We start from the raw sequence: 15,542 nt of genomic DNA, 5'->3' as shown, positions 1-15,542 counted from the left end.
TACAACAATTGAACAAAAAAGCATTCTCAATTGAATTTGTTACTAAAACACATTTTATTTGCTATACCTCACAGCAAAACGTAAGTCTTTATTAGCTGTCTTTATGAATTTGTGCATTTGTTAGCTTTAAAAGGAGGTAATCGATCTCAATAGCTCAAAAACCTTTTTTTTTCAGAGGCTATAATTAAATCAATCAATGCCATTGGTGTGCTAAAGGCAAGGGTCACCTTCGATAGACACCTGCTCTGACTGAAGAATCAGCAAACACAAAAGTAGCCAGTATTTTGAACTGGTGAGTTCTTAAATAAGTACATAGATGTGGTAAGACTTCGATGCTACTTTACATCAAACCTCAAATTTCAGCTGGATTTTTTCTTTCGGTTGGAAAGGCGTCCTACCTATTAAAATTGACGCCGTATAACAAACGACTTGAGAAAAAATGCAAAACAAAAAAATACCACTAAACAAAATTTAAAAAATGTTTTGTTTTGCTACATTTTTTCAGTGTGTCAGTATGATTTTCAAGCGTTGATTCCAAAAATGCTATCATTTTTTTTTGCTATCATCGATCGTATTCAAGGTACAATGTTTTCCGAATTTTGTGATTTTCTGCAAACTGCAGGATTTTTGAACTCAGTACTCAAAAATACAAGAAGGGGCATTAAAAAAGTAGCCATACAAAATTGTGTTACATAGTGTAATATGTTCATTTTAGAAAACATGAAATTAAACTTAATTTCAGCGTACTGGACTGACGAGGCCAGGAGGCCGAAACGGTGTGCCACTCTCTGCAGTTTTGAAAGCTGTATACTATTACTTTATATATTCAATATTCATTCCATACATCGGTAGCAAAACGCTGCCTACTTTTAGTACGGTGGTAGCCTACGCTAAACACAGTTGATAGCGTAAATCTCATAGAGTTTGTCGATATTTTTCTACGTATTGTCTACTGTAAGGTTCAGTATCTGAAAATAATTTAATAATGGTTAAGTTAAACAAAATTGATTATTTTAAACAGTTTTAATTGATGTTTATGGCAAATGACCTTTTCTCAAGTTATTGTTGGTCGATTAATATCGCGCAATTTCAAAACCTCCTTGTTTCTGACAGTCTTAGAAATTTTTATTCTTCTATTAATTTAACTCTGATTTTTAACTTGATTTTTTCGATAACACACACACCCCTCTCAGCTTCATGTACCAACCAGTGATAAAGTCCGATTCTTATATAAGATCACGATTATATTTAGGCTAGTCTACTACTCACTGCTTTCTTTTTAAAATGTACCAACTTTTGTTTTACTTACATCAACTTTACATTGCGAAATGTTTAGTTGACATAAAAAGACAAAAGAAATAATAGCGTAAGATGGCGTATGTACATCGATCAAGTTAGAAATATTAAAAAATAGGGTTTTCCGAGCTTTCAAATCAATTGAATTAGTTTTATATTTTCTTCAGCTGAAATAACAAAAAAAAATATCAGAGTCTGTTACGTTAACGAAAGGACATTTTTTCAGCTGTATGGCGATACATTTAACGAAAAAGAATTTTATGAAGAATGTGATAGCTGTCTGTATCGCGCTGTACCTATACATGGTAATGGATTCGCTTCAGTGACTCATTCTTACACCAAGCAACGCAGCCACAGTACGACAATTAATCAATACAAACAAACCCAAGCGGTCTGGTGAGGGAATTGAACCCTGATGCAGGGTATGCCTTGACAGTAGCACTAGTCTATTCAAAAACGCAATTTTATGTTTTGTTTGATTTATCGCATCGTATACGAGTTACATTGTCATACAACCAAACCAAACAAAATAATAAATTAATTTTGCCAACAGGTGGGCTAGAACGGTTACGAGATATTTTAGAAAAACATTTCATGGAAAAACGTATTACTGTACATCCACAGTTTTCGGACCCCTTGAAAACATTAGGGGCCATTAAAATCAACCTGTTGCTGTTGGTCCCGAGTCTAAAAGTACCCCTTAGACCCCTCTTGTCAACGCCACTGGTTTTATTACACTACTTTTCACAGTAGCCTGCTTGCAGTCAATGAGTGTTAGAACAAAATTATGTCATAGTACGCTGAATTAGCCTACTAAGCGTTGCATGTGAAGAAAGTTAAATATTGTGTTGTATAGTTGATGATTAATCAAACTCAAAATCTGTGCAGTCAAGTCCTTACATGTTGGACCAACGCTATGTGCATATGCAAAAGGAGAAGTCAAGGATGTGAAATATGATGATAAAAAATTTGCTGATATTGTTACTTGGAATGTCCATAGGGTCATGCATAACTATTCTTGCTATGTTTAAAAATTTGTCTTTGTCTGAACACAAACCTTTTTTTAGGTAAGTTAATAAGGTGGATGAATTTAGGATTAACACTGTTGCTAATGCAAAATGGAAATCAATTTCAAACAGCAGTGCAGTGTGTTAAAATTTGATAAAACGTTATTGCCTTCAAAGGTAATGTCTGGAACAGTGGAAATCAAAGTATGCTGACAAATACAGCTCTTAAAAACAGTGTTGCCAGACTTACAGTTTTATTTACATTTACAATACGTTATGCCACGGTTGCAGCCAGAACTAAAACTTTTCGAAAATAATTTTGAATTTTCAACTTAGCCTACTTGGTACGTTTTTGTCTTATAAAATCTGTGTATTTGGTTTTTAGTAAAATCATTTCCATCAGAACTCGCGCACAGTAATCGTGACTTACAACTAAGGTCAGTAGTGTGGATAGGGGGGTCGAGAGGCTAATTTTGGACCAGGGGCCTGGATAATTTTAGGGGCTCGTAACCTTATCAAGAGACCTAGAAGCGTGAAGAAACCACGGCGTTGTCTTTGGATATAGTGTGGTGCGTTTTTTTTTAATATCTTGATTTGGGCCCGAGGATCTCAATGGTACCGGGCCTAAATTATCCTCTCAACGGCCCTGACTAGGGTAGTCTTACTATTTTTATTTCAAAGAACTGTCAGCTAATTTAAAGAATTGTTCACAAACATTCACAGTAAAGCTTTAGCATTAAAATTGCAAGAATAAGTCAATTTTGATAAAAACAAAATATCAAATAACGGTCGAAATAAAAACCTTCACTTCGAATAAGCTTGCATCTTCTTGGTCAGTAGGCTACACGTAGCCTCGTAATGTGATAATAAATACTCTAACATTCTCTACATTACGGTAAGCACTTATAGATAGCCCAAAAGCAACCGTCTTTAATAGAGGTCATGATATAACACTTTAGGGATATGAAACCATGTTGCAACAATTTAACTTAGTCGTCCAAATAAAAATGCCGAAAAATACGTGCTCTATCGACGCAACTCTATTTGGGAACATTGCGTTTGTCAAATTCCACAGCCAAAGAGAACTTTTATAGGGTCGACTATCACTTATTGAAGGCTTGCTATGTCGCTAAATAGATGATCTCATATGTCGTATTTAGTCATTTCTGCTTTGCCCTGTCGTTTCGGTCAATAGATTATGGATTGTTTGCACAACTCTGCAAGATTTGTTCTTGCCTGTTGTCGTGTAACGAAAAATGACGTTACGTTGGCTAGACCAAAATGCGAGAAGCAGCTATGCAGTATTTATCGCTTCATTACCAAATTTGCCTGGTGAACAGCAGTCTGATTTGATTTTTAAACTATATCTTACATTTTTTTACCTTCCATTATATCGATCAGATGTTGTAATCAATTGTTGTTGAAGCATGTTGAAGGTGTGCCGGAACCAATAGTAGACACGATCGAGCCCTTTAATAAACAATGCATCTCTATGTATATGAGTATATATCACAACAGGACTCAAAAGGCTACGCCATGTTTTACTCCATCTTCCTGCATCCCTGGAAAAAAAATCGCATCCCTAAAATCAAACCTGGGCTCTAATGGAAAAGTATTCCTTGGGAACCCTTGCTAACGCCACTGAGCATGTTCCTTGAAATAGGCTACTTTGACAAGAACCATTTGATCTTTTTTGGAAAGTGAGAATTCAATTAAATTTTACCCTTGCAAGTCTCACATACTGTACGTTAAAAATGGGAATATTAATTTTTTAGCTCACATGAGTATAATATAGAAGCGGCTTTTTGCGATTGATTTTATTGATAAACAGCCTATGTAGCGTCACCACTTGACGAGCATTTAAACTTATCAATACAGTATTTTTTTCATTCGTGAAAGCTTCCTTATGTGTATCTTTTTATGAAAATCACTTTTTCTAATTTTTCCAGAAGCCCAAAACGTTTTTTGCCTACCAAGGATGAAGAATCTGTTGTGGATTTACGTAACGACTTGGATGCAAGAAAACCATTGTTAAATGGTTATGGACTTAGAGAAATTGAACAAAATTATAAATCAAAAGACAATGCAGATCACCAATGCATGGACTTTGAAGGTTAATGTTCAGCGGTATACTTGACTGCGTTAAAATGTAATCGATGTAATTCTATGATCAAATGTAATCATGAAATTTAATCAATGTAATCAATTTGTTTAGGATCTACTTTACTCTTTGCTTTTGACGTGGCCTAACGAATGTAAACTCGTTTTCGAATGTTGATCCGTTATTTTGATTTTTACCTCAGCAGCCATAGCATATTGTATAAAAGTGTTGTGGGTTTAGCAAATCATCACTTAGATAAATAGCCTATACTTTTAATCTTTATCCAGTGACAAACGCCACTGCAGCGGAATTGTACACCAAAGTGAGAGTGTTGTGCTGGATATTGACATCACCGAAAACGCTGTACACAAAAGCGATTCACATAAAAAATACTTGGGGAAAGCATTGCAACACGATATTGTACATGAGCTCAATTGATGACGAGGTAAGCATAACAAAGATAACGTGTCAAAAGACATCTCTGCTTGGAGCCTACAATATATTTTTCAAAAAGCAAAGCATACAGTAGATCAGGGGTTCCCAACCTATGGTACGCGTACCACTAGTGGTACGCGAAGGTTTTTCAGGTGGTACGCGGGTAGCTTCCGTTTTTTTTCTTCACAAAAACGTGGATTTACAACTTTATATTTTGTTTATCTGGTTTTGTTTACAAACAAATTTTTCCGAAGCCTATTTTTATTGTTACGTCACTATTCTTATTGTTTCGTAACATTACGATCTTCAAAATACAGGTCATGTCATTGTGAACAAGGAGCACAGTAGCTTTGAAAAGCTGTACAACGCTGTGGGACAGTAGGCGTTAATTACTTCAAATGATTGCTCTTGATAGATATCATCTACTGTTTTATAAATGAGCTACAAATAGCGTCGAATAATGCTAGTTGTAAGCTAAAATAGATAGGAATAAAAGGTTCAATAACAGTTACAAGGAATGTTCTCCAATTAACTTCTGGCTCAGTATGGCCTCTTTATATTCAAAGCTAGCTTCCCATGCTGTTCCACAGCTACTGATTTTCCCTTCCACGTGGGAATGCTAGCAGGAATTTTCAGTCATGATGAACATCAAGTCAAAAACTCGAAACCGACTAGGTGTGCCCGGAAATGACTTTCGATGCGCTGTTAGCAAATTTACACTGCGCATCGATCAATTGGTGAACAGTAAACAAAAATCTCATTAAATTTAGTTGTGGTGCTTTGGTGTTATTTTAGTACGCCAATATTATTCTTCTGAATAAAATATGATTCGATCCAATTAGTTGTTCTGCAAGAAGTGGTACGCTTGGCATTATAAGGCGTCCAAGTGGTACGAGATCGTAAAAAGGTTGGGAACCCCTGAGTAGATGAATTAAAAGTTTAATTTTTATATTTCAATTGATATTCTTTAAATTAAAGCTGATAAAAAAAACATAACTGATATTTAACTGCAAACAGTGGCACACCGTTTCGGCCTTTCGGCCTCCTCAGTGCAGTAGGTACACTGGGTATGGCCACGGAGGTATATATCTCCGTGTGACGTTTTCCCATTTGAGGAACCCAAAAAGCTCCAAAAATGGTACTACCGCCAACCTTGTCAAAGTGCTCAAACTGCAAGCAGTGAGCTTTGCGCAATGCCCAGTGAGGTGCCTCCAGTAAAGTGCTGAATGGTTGGTTGGTTTTGAATCTTTATCCTCATCAGCCAAGAGCGTCATAAGCCAAGAGCGTCTATAACTGCAGACAATCTGGAACACCAGTTAACTATCAATGCTTCCAAATCAAATTTATTAGTAATTCCGCCCAAAAAAACTACAGTAATCTTGATGAAATCCATGTTCTCTACAACGATGATAAATTAGAAATAGTTGACCACGCTAAATACCTTGGAATAACTATTGACAATCAACTTTCGTTTAAACCCCACATCGATGATATAAAATTGAAACTTGCTCGGTCCGTCGGCATCTTGTCTAAATTGAAATCTTTCATTCCTCCGAAAACAAGACTTCAATATTGTACCACTCGCTTGTACATCCTCATATTCAATATGCAATAACAATATGGCGTTCCACTTTTAAGACACATGTCGACAAACTCCAAGCATTCCAAAACAAAGCAATTAAAATAGTCGCGGGAGGTCGATGGTCGGATCACGTGACTCCATATTTCAAACAACTAAATGTTCTTAAAATAAATGATTTGTTCAAACTCGAAACTTCAAAATTAATGCACAAATATGAAAACAATTTACTACTACTTTTTCTAATTATTTTAAAAAAGCAAAAAATGTTCATTCTCGCAATACCAGAAATGCAATTGACAAGGATAATTTTTATGTTCCTCAATACTCATCTTCAAAACTTCAACGTAGTTTCAAGTATACAGGAGTGGAAATTTGGAACTCAATCCCATTGGAAATAAGAAAAAACTCACCTAACTCATTTAAAAATCTTTATAAAAATTTACTATTATCATATTACTAATGATGATGGCTTCAGGCCTACGTAAAACTTTTATTAGATGGTGTATTTTGCGTTCATTCAAGCAACTATACCGTAACTTTATGTTTTAGATTCTTTTGCCTCGCTTCTTTGATGTCTAATTTGTAACTTTTTTTTTTGTTGAGGGTGGCTGCTCGACTAGAAGACCTTCCAGGTCACTTCGCAGCCACCCGTTGAAGTATCCACACATTCTACGTTACCGTTTGTTTTATCTGACTTTGCTGAATATGTGTGTTTATACTCGCAACAAATAAAATGTCAATCAATCAATCAAACACCGTTAATGATCTTTACCAACATATCACACACTCACACAATCAGTCGAAAACTCTGCTCGTTGCATGGTTTAAGCCTAAGGTCACCTAAAGAAGATTAAAAAAATGCACTATGCTTTTAAGGACTTTCCGGCCGTTGGACTACCCGTTGATGAAGGACGTGTGAACTTATACGAAAAAACAAAAACAGCGTTCCGTTATGTCTGGAAGAATCACCGAAACGATGCTGATTGGTTCTTAAAAGCGGACGATGATACTTTTGTAATACTTGAAAATTTAAGGTTTCATACGTCACTCATCGCACTTTTTTAATCATTCTCATTTCCTTTGACGGCTTTGTAACCGAGTATCCCATTGAGAGAGTTTGCACAACATTTAAAAGGTCATGGCTTCAGCGCAACTTTATATTGCACAGTTCTTTTTCATCAGACAAAAATTTACACTGAATTGTGAGAAATTGAATCAATATCTCGATATAATTAATCTTTTGCTTCCTTTAGTTGTCTGTTGTGTTACAACTGTAATTACGAGTTCTACTTGGGCCTAATGTTGTTATAGTGAACACAAAAAAGTTCTTATTATTTGTTATTATTATATTTACGGGTGTTTTATTGAAAGGTATTTACTGAAAGATTATAATACAAACAAACCAATGTATTTTGGAAGAAAATTTTATCTGGGCGATCAACGCTTAACTTACATGAGCGGTGGAGCCGGATACGTGTTGAGCAAAGAAGCATTGAGCAGGTTAGTATCAGTAATGTTATATTACAAAGCAGTAGCGCACCCAGAAAATTTTTTAGGGGGGGGGCTAATTCAGAAATGTCGACCGAGTGATTTGCGACAATAGTGACAGTAGGCCAATGCCCATCACCGGCCATCAGTGCCGGTCTTTGGGGTGTGCAAACCGTGCGATCGCACAGGGCCCGCAATTTACTCAGAAAATGCAGTAATTTTGTCATTTCCAATGGAAAAATTCAACAAAGTGAATTCAACAAAGGAATTAGCAACAAGAAAACATAAAGACTCAACGGGTGCAACCTATTTTGTCCCCTGAACATTTCGTACCCTGAAAAGATCGAGAAAAAAAACAACAGAGCCGAAGTCGCTGATCGGAGTTGCAGCTAACATTTCAAAATTTTTCTCGATCTTTTCAGGGAACGAATTTGGTCGAAATTTGATTTTGTTACTCCAATTTCAGGGTACGGAATCGGGATAAGAATTTTTTAGGGGACGAAATAAGTTGCATCCAAATCAACATAGAGACATAGCTTTATATTTCGGAAAAGTGCCGAGGAAAGCATGATCTTATCCTTTTGCTATGCCACCGGACAGCACCATATTACAGTAATATTCATACCTAATTTTTTGTTGAACATGCTCTCAAAATGCCCCAAATTCAAAGCAATTTTTCAAAATTTTTGTTCTCTCAAATCAGATTAGAAGTTGGCCTAGTGAACCCCAAGCTATTAGAACCATCAACACTCTCATCCCTACGTCCACTCTCGCAATCTTCTATAGATCTCGACTTTTCGTCATGTAGGCCTATGACAAGATAAAATTAGCTTTCCGTTTGCCAACACAGATAAGTGCGAAAACAACAACTAGCACGAAAACAGTTTGAAACAAAACACTAATTTTATAAACAGTAGACTAAATTTGATGGGGACGTTTTTCCTATTTACAAAACATTCAAAATTAGTTCGTATTTTCAATTAAAGTCCCAGATGCTTTCGTTTCTCTGCTCAAATGTCGTAGGCCTATACAGTTTTACATGTCCGGGTGATTCGGCATTGACGTATGACGGTATGGTACATCGGTATGTCCAGTTGTCCACCAGACATTTGACCACGAGAGTACGGGAGCATCTGAACTTTATAGGGAGTTAAAGAAAGGTGCCATCAAAGACCATATCATGGAGCGTTCTTTTTGCACAGATCAAAAATTCTCTGCTGATTCATTTATAATTTTACGCAAAAGCCATCCCAATTTGACACCAAAATTCAGGAAGCACTGTTAACGCTATACGCTACAACCCAAATTTAAACAAATAATTATTTGCTGGAGGTGCGTCCATTCTCCTCAACATTTACTTGATGTAGCATATCACGTTCCCTGTGGTGCAAATTTTTTTGTAGTTATTTATGTAGTTGCCTTTTCCTAATGTAAATTTACCTTCAAGAAGTTAAAATTTATTGCATTTATTAATTATTTTCTGATTCTTGATTAGGGCTTAAAGTTAAGCCGAAAACGCTCGACTGTGAAAACTATTTGCAAATATGTAAAATATATTGTTATAATGCTCGGCCCTGTTGTATTGTTGTGTCTTATTCATATCTAACCTGTAAGCAAAAGGTATACATAGGGAACATACAAAAACTTTATTTTTTGTGGCGAGTTTGGGGGGGGCTTGAGCCCCCTTAGCCCCATGCTGGGTGCGCTACTGTTACAAAGTAATTTCAATTTCATGTACGCACACGGTTTAGAATTAACATTTTGGATAAAGGATACTATTCTAAGTACGATGTTTAGAATCAGTTTAATAGGTTATAGCCTTTTGGAGAGCCGTTGGTATTTCTTTCCAAACCTGCTTTTCTCGACCGATTGAGTTCTCCAATCGAAAACATTGTCCATCTACTCTGCTCTTTAGGTTTACCTTTCTAACGAACCTCTCCTTTGATAGCAGCCAATATCAAGCTATTTCTTCTTCTTTTTCAATGACCATATTTGCGAAGCTTTCTTTGACGTTCGTCAGCATACTACCACTTTCCCGGATTCCAAGCTAGTTTCTCACCCATTGATTCGTGCGTCTGTCAGTCCAACTCATCCTCAATACTCGTCTCCATAACCACATTTCAAAGGCCTTGATGCTCCTCTGATTTTCTTAATGTCCACGTTTTGCATCCGTAAAGCGTAACACTCCACACAAAACCTTTTACTAGCTGTGCTTTGAGGTTGATAGTAATATTTGTTGATTTCCGAACATCGGTGAGGCTGTTTGTGATGCACCGTGCTTGTCCTAGTCTTGTTTTGATGTCCGGTGTGCTGCATCCATTCAACTTAATTCAATTTTATTTTTCATTGTTAGCGCGAACATGTAGAGAATCAGTAGCGTAGCCAGGAATTTTGAAAGGGGGGGTTTTGCCCACCCAACGGTGGGGGGTCTGGGGGGGCCTCCCCCAGAAAATTTTGAAAAATTACTTTGAATTTGGTGCATTCTGAGAGCATTTTCAACAAAAATGTGGGTACAAATATTTCTGTAAAATGGTGCTGTCCGGTAGCATAGCAAAAGGAAAAGATCATGTTTTCTTCGGCATTTTTCGGAAAAAAAAGCTAAGTCTCTATGTTTTCTTGTTGCTAATTCCTGGCTGAGATGTTTGAATGTTTGGTATTGGCAAAACTCGCTCTTTTAATGCAATTTTGTTTAAAATTAGGCAATTTTTTTTTAGACTGAAAGCATCATTCTCAATATCGTGACGTCACACGCGTGCCAAAGGGGGGGGGGGGGTTGTAACCCTCAAAACCCCCCCCTTGGCTACGCCAATGTAAGAGAATGATGAAGTAAACACACGAATTTGACACCAACAAAAGGGAAAGATGACAAAACCAAAAAGCTTTAAAATATGTATCCATAAAATAGAGTTTGGAAAACACTATCCTAAAATGCAAAGCCACCAAACCTAGAAAAGATGAAGAAAAAAGAAAACTTGTATTTCGTCGGTTATAAAATAAGCCTACAATCAACATTTGCAAGTCCAACAAGTTCAACGATTTAACACAAAAGAAATTCAAAAAGTGACAAGTTACCCGAATTTGTTACTTTGAGAATCTCGCCTTCAAAAACTTAGTTGTGATGTCATAAAATACTCAGAAAGGCAAAAATTGCAGGAAACCTGCTCAGTGTGACCGTGAGGATTCAAAAAAAAAAAGGAAATAAAAATAGAGATATAATAAAATATAGACATGCTACTTCTGCTCAAATAAACTTTAATCAATTAACTTTGATCCATCTGGTGTAATGTACGATCTCAAATACTTGAGTCTTTTCCACCTTTTTGATCTCCTGATCATCAGTTTTTATTTTATTTTTATTTTAGAATCTGCCATTCAAAAATTACATTTGTGTATAAATTCTATAAACGGTGTCGGAGAGAAAAACTTTGGATTGCCAAGAAATTAAAAGTTAGGCTAATTTCATAAAACCAAACATGATAATTATTACTAGCTTCTCTGATTTATATTCCTGTGATAAATATCATAATGATGAATGATGATACACATGATGCACAAAATCATCTCATGATGCACAATATGCTGTATAGCTTCCACGGAAGTATTAATGCTAGTTAAAGTACTTTTTGAACAATTCATTGACAATGCTTACTTATTACCTTACTTTTGCTCTACTATAGCAAACATACAGCCAATAGTAAGACAATTTATTTACTTTTTTCAGATTTTCTGGAGCCTTTAGGCACCGCAAGTGTCCTCAAGGGACGGCTGTTGAAGACTACGAAATTGGAAAATGTTTAAAAGTTCTCGGTGTGAAAGCAATGGACTCCCGAGATGAACAAAACGTTGACACTTTCTTTCCTTTCAATCCTGCGTCACATCTCAGGCCTGCGAAACTTCCTAAAGACTTTTGGTTCTGGAAATACATTTATTATCCTAATCCTTCGGTGAGCTGAGCAAATCAACTGCAAAAAAAAACGTATATTAAACAATATGCTCTATTGATTCTAATAATGATAGCTTAGTAGCCTATTTTTCCATTTTTTATGTTTCAATACTTAAACGCTATTAATTTTTGTAACCTTTAGCGTAGCGTTAGTCATGAATATGTAAATATGGCAGACGATTAACTTACTAACAATCCGAGTGAGCTTTTTTTAAAATTGTGATGCTCAAATCTCATATCGTGATGAATGTGATAACCCGCTGTGAAGCCGGAGAAATCTAGTATAAGACGAGATAAAAAGAGATAAACTAATAAATTAAGGCATTAACCATGCAATGAATAGTAGGTTAGACTATCAATCCAAGAACAAAAACTCGTCATAGCACATGACCAGGGAACTGTGTTCCGAAAGCTAGGGCAATTCTCTATTACCACAGGGAACTTCCAGCATCAGGCTAAAACGTCGTTAATCTTTACATTGTGAAGTAAGCAACGATCATGCTGCTAGGAGCGAAACTCAATTTATTAAAAAGAAGACCTTTGAATAGCAAAATATTAACGAAATAGTTTTCAATTTATTGAACTCTTTAATAGACTCCCCAGTATGTGGTACACAACTACAGACTGTAGCCTATATTGACTTAGTTGACATAGGTCAGAACACAAAGTAATAATTAATATTCGATAAGATTATGCAACGTAGTTCGAAAAATCTGGACATTAGTTAAAACAGCATTTTTATTTCCGGTATATCTTGTGTTCTCTAAAGAGCCTGACTAACTTGCGCACGCCCCTATAATACTATGCATGAAACATCTTGTTATCTTTTAAAATCTATTATATTCATTTTTCGTAAGCTAAGTTTATGATAGTAAAATGTAAAAGGTTTGATCAATTAGATTAAAAACTGCATAGCCAAGTGGCGAGAGCTCTGGTAGGCTATTGTACTCGAAAGGGCGCCGCGCTCAAGAGCAAGTGGCCATGTGTCTTTGTCAGGACACTGACAATAATTTAAAATGGACTTCCCATATCAGCTCCTAAGCAACCTCTCCAAAACTGCTGAACTCTTCTACAAAATTCGTAATAGCATGTTTGAAAGTAGACACAAAGATTGGCTTCCTTGCCTTCCTGTTCAATTAATGTAAATCTTCAACTACTGGGAAGCTTGGATACGACAAAAGAATGAACGTTATTTTATGTTCTAACAGGGACCACACTGCTGTTCGAATGTTGCCATATCTTTTCATTATATCACTCCTGACTTAATGAACATTCTATATTATTTCGTATATCAGCTTCGAGTATTTGGTATTGATAAAAGCAATCATACGCAAGCTATCCAGACGCAAGGATCACACCACGCCATGCAAGACCTTGCAAAGTGAAGAAAAGGCTACAAAACTGTTGTTCATTTCTGTCATTCATTATTTTCTGTCATCTTAACAATTTATCTTACAAAGAAAAATATTCTTAACTTATTGGTTAAACATTGTAGATTGATGGAAAACAAACTTGGTTTGGTTAAGACCTTGAACGCTACGGCAGGAGAATGGACTCTTGGTCGAGTGCTCTCCTAAAACTGAGAAAAAATGCAATTTATTCAATTGTTATAAAATTTTCCGCTCACCCTTTACTTTACAAGTCCCCAACCTGGGGTTCGCAGACCCATTGGGATTCGTGAGATAGTATAAAGGGTGTAGGCTACTTTAAATCTTGATTGCATTTCCAACGAAAGAAGATTAGAATTATAATGAATTACAACAAAATCACAAATGAACTACCATCATGATTGATAGACTATCACCATCATGTTCAATCGTTTTTGTTGTATTCTTTTACATTTTGTTTCTTTTCATATGCTATAAAACTTTTTCTTGGACGTTCAAATCTCATATGTTTCGTTTAACACACTTTGTTTTATTAAATATTTCAGCAGCTGTCATGTATATCTTGTATCAGATCCAGGGGGCACTTGGTCACATGTCCCTCAAAATGGAGAAAAAATGTATATTTTTCTCGCTTTTGCATACAAACCTTCCTCGCTTCCTTCGTTCACATGTCTTTGACTTATTACTTGCAGCAGCACAGGAATCGCTTGTTTTTACCAGTATAATATACTATATATTGTAGAAGTATATATTACAGAAATGAAGCTGTGTATAACTGTAGGCTAACTAGTATATATGCCATTATCATTTATAGCTATGCAGTTTTCGAAAAAAAACACAAAAAAACTTTAAAACGGTTGTAGTCAGCCTGGTGTTGGCAATAATGCGTTGTTCGTATCTTCAAGCATTTGCTTTATATTTCTTATTTCTTGCATTTAGAAATCTAACCGAAACGTTTAAGGAATTATTAATACAATTTTTGTAGCACTGTTGATGCTATTGTTGCTATTGTGAAAACGTTACCAAGTGATAAACCGGTTTGATAAACTTCGTCGAGACACCCTGAGGGTTCGGATACTTTTTCAGTCCAATATAAACATATATATGAGATAGACGTCGAGGAGAAGTATAGAATTTTGTACTCGATTTGTCGATATCAGACTTATTAGAGGTTATTTAGCACAACTGAAAGTCAAGAAATGTCAAGCTGCAGTAAACAATTCTTAAACCTCTATTTTACCTGAAGCGTTTCTTAGTATTTCGCGGCACAAGTTAAGCTGTGTTATTGAGTAGATGTGAGCTTGAAGCTATAAGCATTTAGTTCAGCTTTAAGAGAATTCTGTTTTGCGCCGATTACTTGGTAATTATAATTATGTAGACGTTGGGCCAGCAAAAATCTGATTTTTTACCGTTTTAACATCAAGTAGCGTTTAAAACAATGTAAAAAATTGTGATTTTGCAAGCTGGTATGGCACCAGGTCAGGGAAAAATTGCAAGATGGAGATAGTCTCTGCTTGGCCTGATTTCAATTCTAGGTTGACTCATACCAAAGACTTAAAAATAGTATCTTAGGTTTTCCGAATATCGACAAGATCATGCAATTTTACAGTTGATAGATGGAAACATTGCAAGATTGTCTTTTTAGCTTTTCATTTCCACTTTCCAAGCTTTTGCACAACCACTTGGTAAAGTCAAGCGGAGTGGCATGCCTTCTTTGCATCTTGAAATTTTAGCAATTGGTTGCTGAAAAATACTAGCTGAAGTACAGTAATTAAAGCAGTTACAATACGAAATCTTCATCTTAAAAGCTGGATTTCAATTCGTATTTTGCTTACATGTTAAAAAACAATCATTTTTAGTAGTCCTAAAACGCTTGCTAAAACATAACCTTCGTCAACGAACAGGCCTGATTATACAAAAATGATTTCAAAAGTTTAGGACATCAAGGACATAAGTTTCTCGGTAAAGTTATGTTTATCGTTCCTTCATTCGCATAGTTTACGATTTGAGTTTCAACGCGTTTTTCGTTCATCTCTGTAACTTAGTTATGGCACACCAATGGGCCATAGTCTGCAAGTCTGCAGGTTGAGAAGCAGTGAGCTTTACTATGTAAAACAAATTAAAACGTAAAAATTAAGTGAGTGTAATTGTACAAAAATACCACAAAGCATTTTCAAATAGCAATAGGCTGTTTAGTGTGGAGTATGACCTTTGCAGCTTTCGTTCATAGATCTATAAAAATGTATTGAAGTATTCACTCATTATCATATGCTGCAGCAATACCGGGTTTAAAAATAATAAT

General features: G+C 35.8%; 1 protein-coding gene across 1 annotated transcript; it reads left to right on the top strand.

The window, feature by feature from the left end:
• Positions 1–2,222: 2,222 nt before the first annotated feature.
• LOC145784476 (glycoprotein-N-acetylgalactosamine 3-beta-galactosyltransferase 1-like) lies at positions 2,223–14,256 on the top strand. Its single transcript, XM_082596299.1, has 7 exons — positions 2,223–2,363; positions 4,253–4,416; positions 4,692–4,849; positions 7,298–7,455; positions 7,793–7,921; positions 11,631–11,853; positions 13,061–14,256. Exons 1-7 carry the CDS (start codon positions 2,251–2,253, stop codon positions 13,235–13,237), a joined length of 1,122 nt encoding a protein of 373 aa, XP_082452425.1. The 5' UTR covers positions 2,223–2,250; the 3' UTR covers positions 13,238–14,256.
• Positions 14,257–15,542: the final 1,286 nt, after the last annotated feature.

The sequence above is a fragment of the Aplidium turbinatum genome, chromosome 15 (genome assembly GCF_918807975.1).
Source record: "Aplidium turbinatum chromosome 15, kaAplTurb1.1, whole genome shotgun sequence".
NCBI classification, from domain to species: domain Eukaryota; kingdom Metazoa; phylum Chordata; class Ascidiacea; order Aplousobranchia; family Polyclinidae; genus Aplidium; species Aplidium turbinatum.
This window is presented reverse-complemented; position numbering and strand designations above follow the sequence as displayed.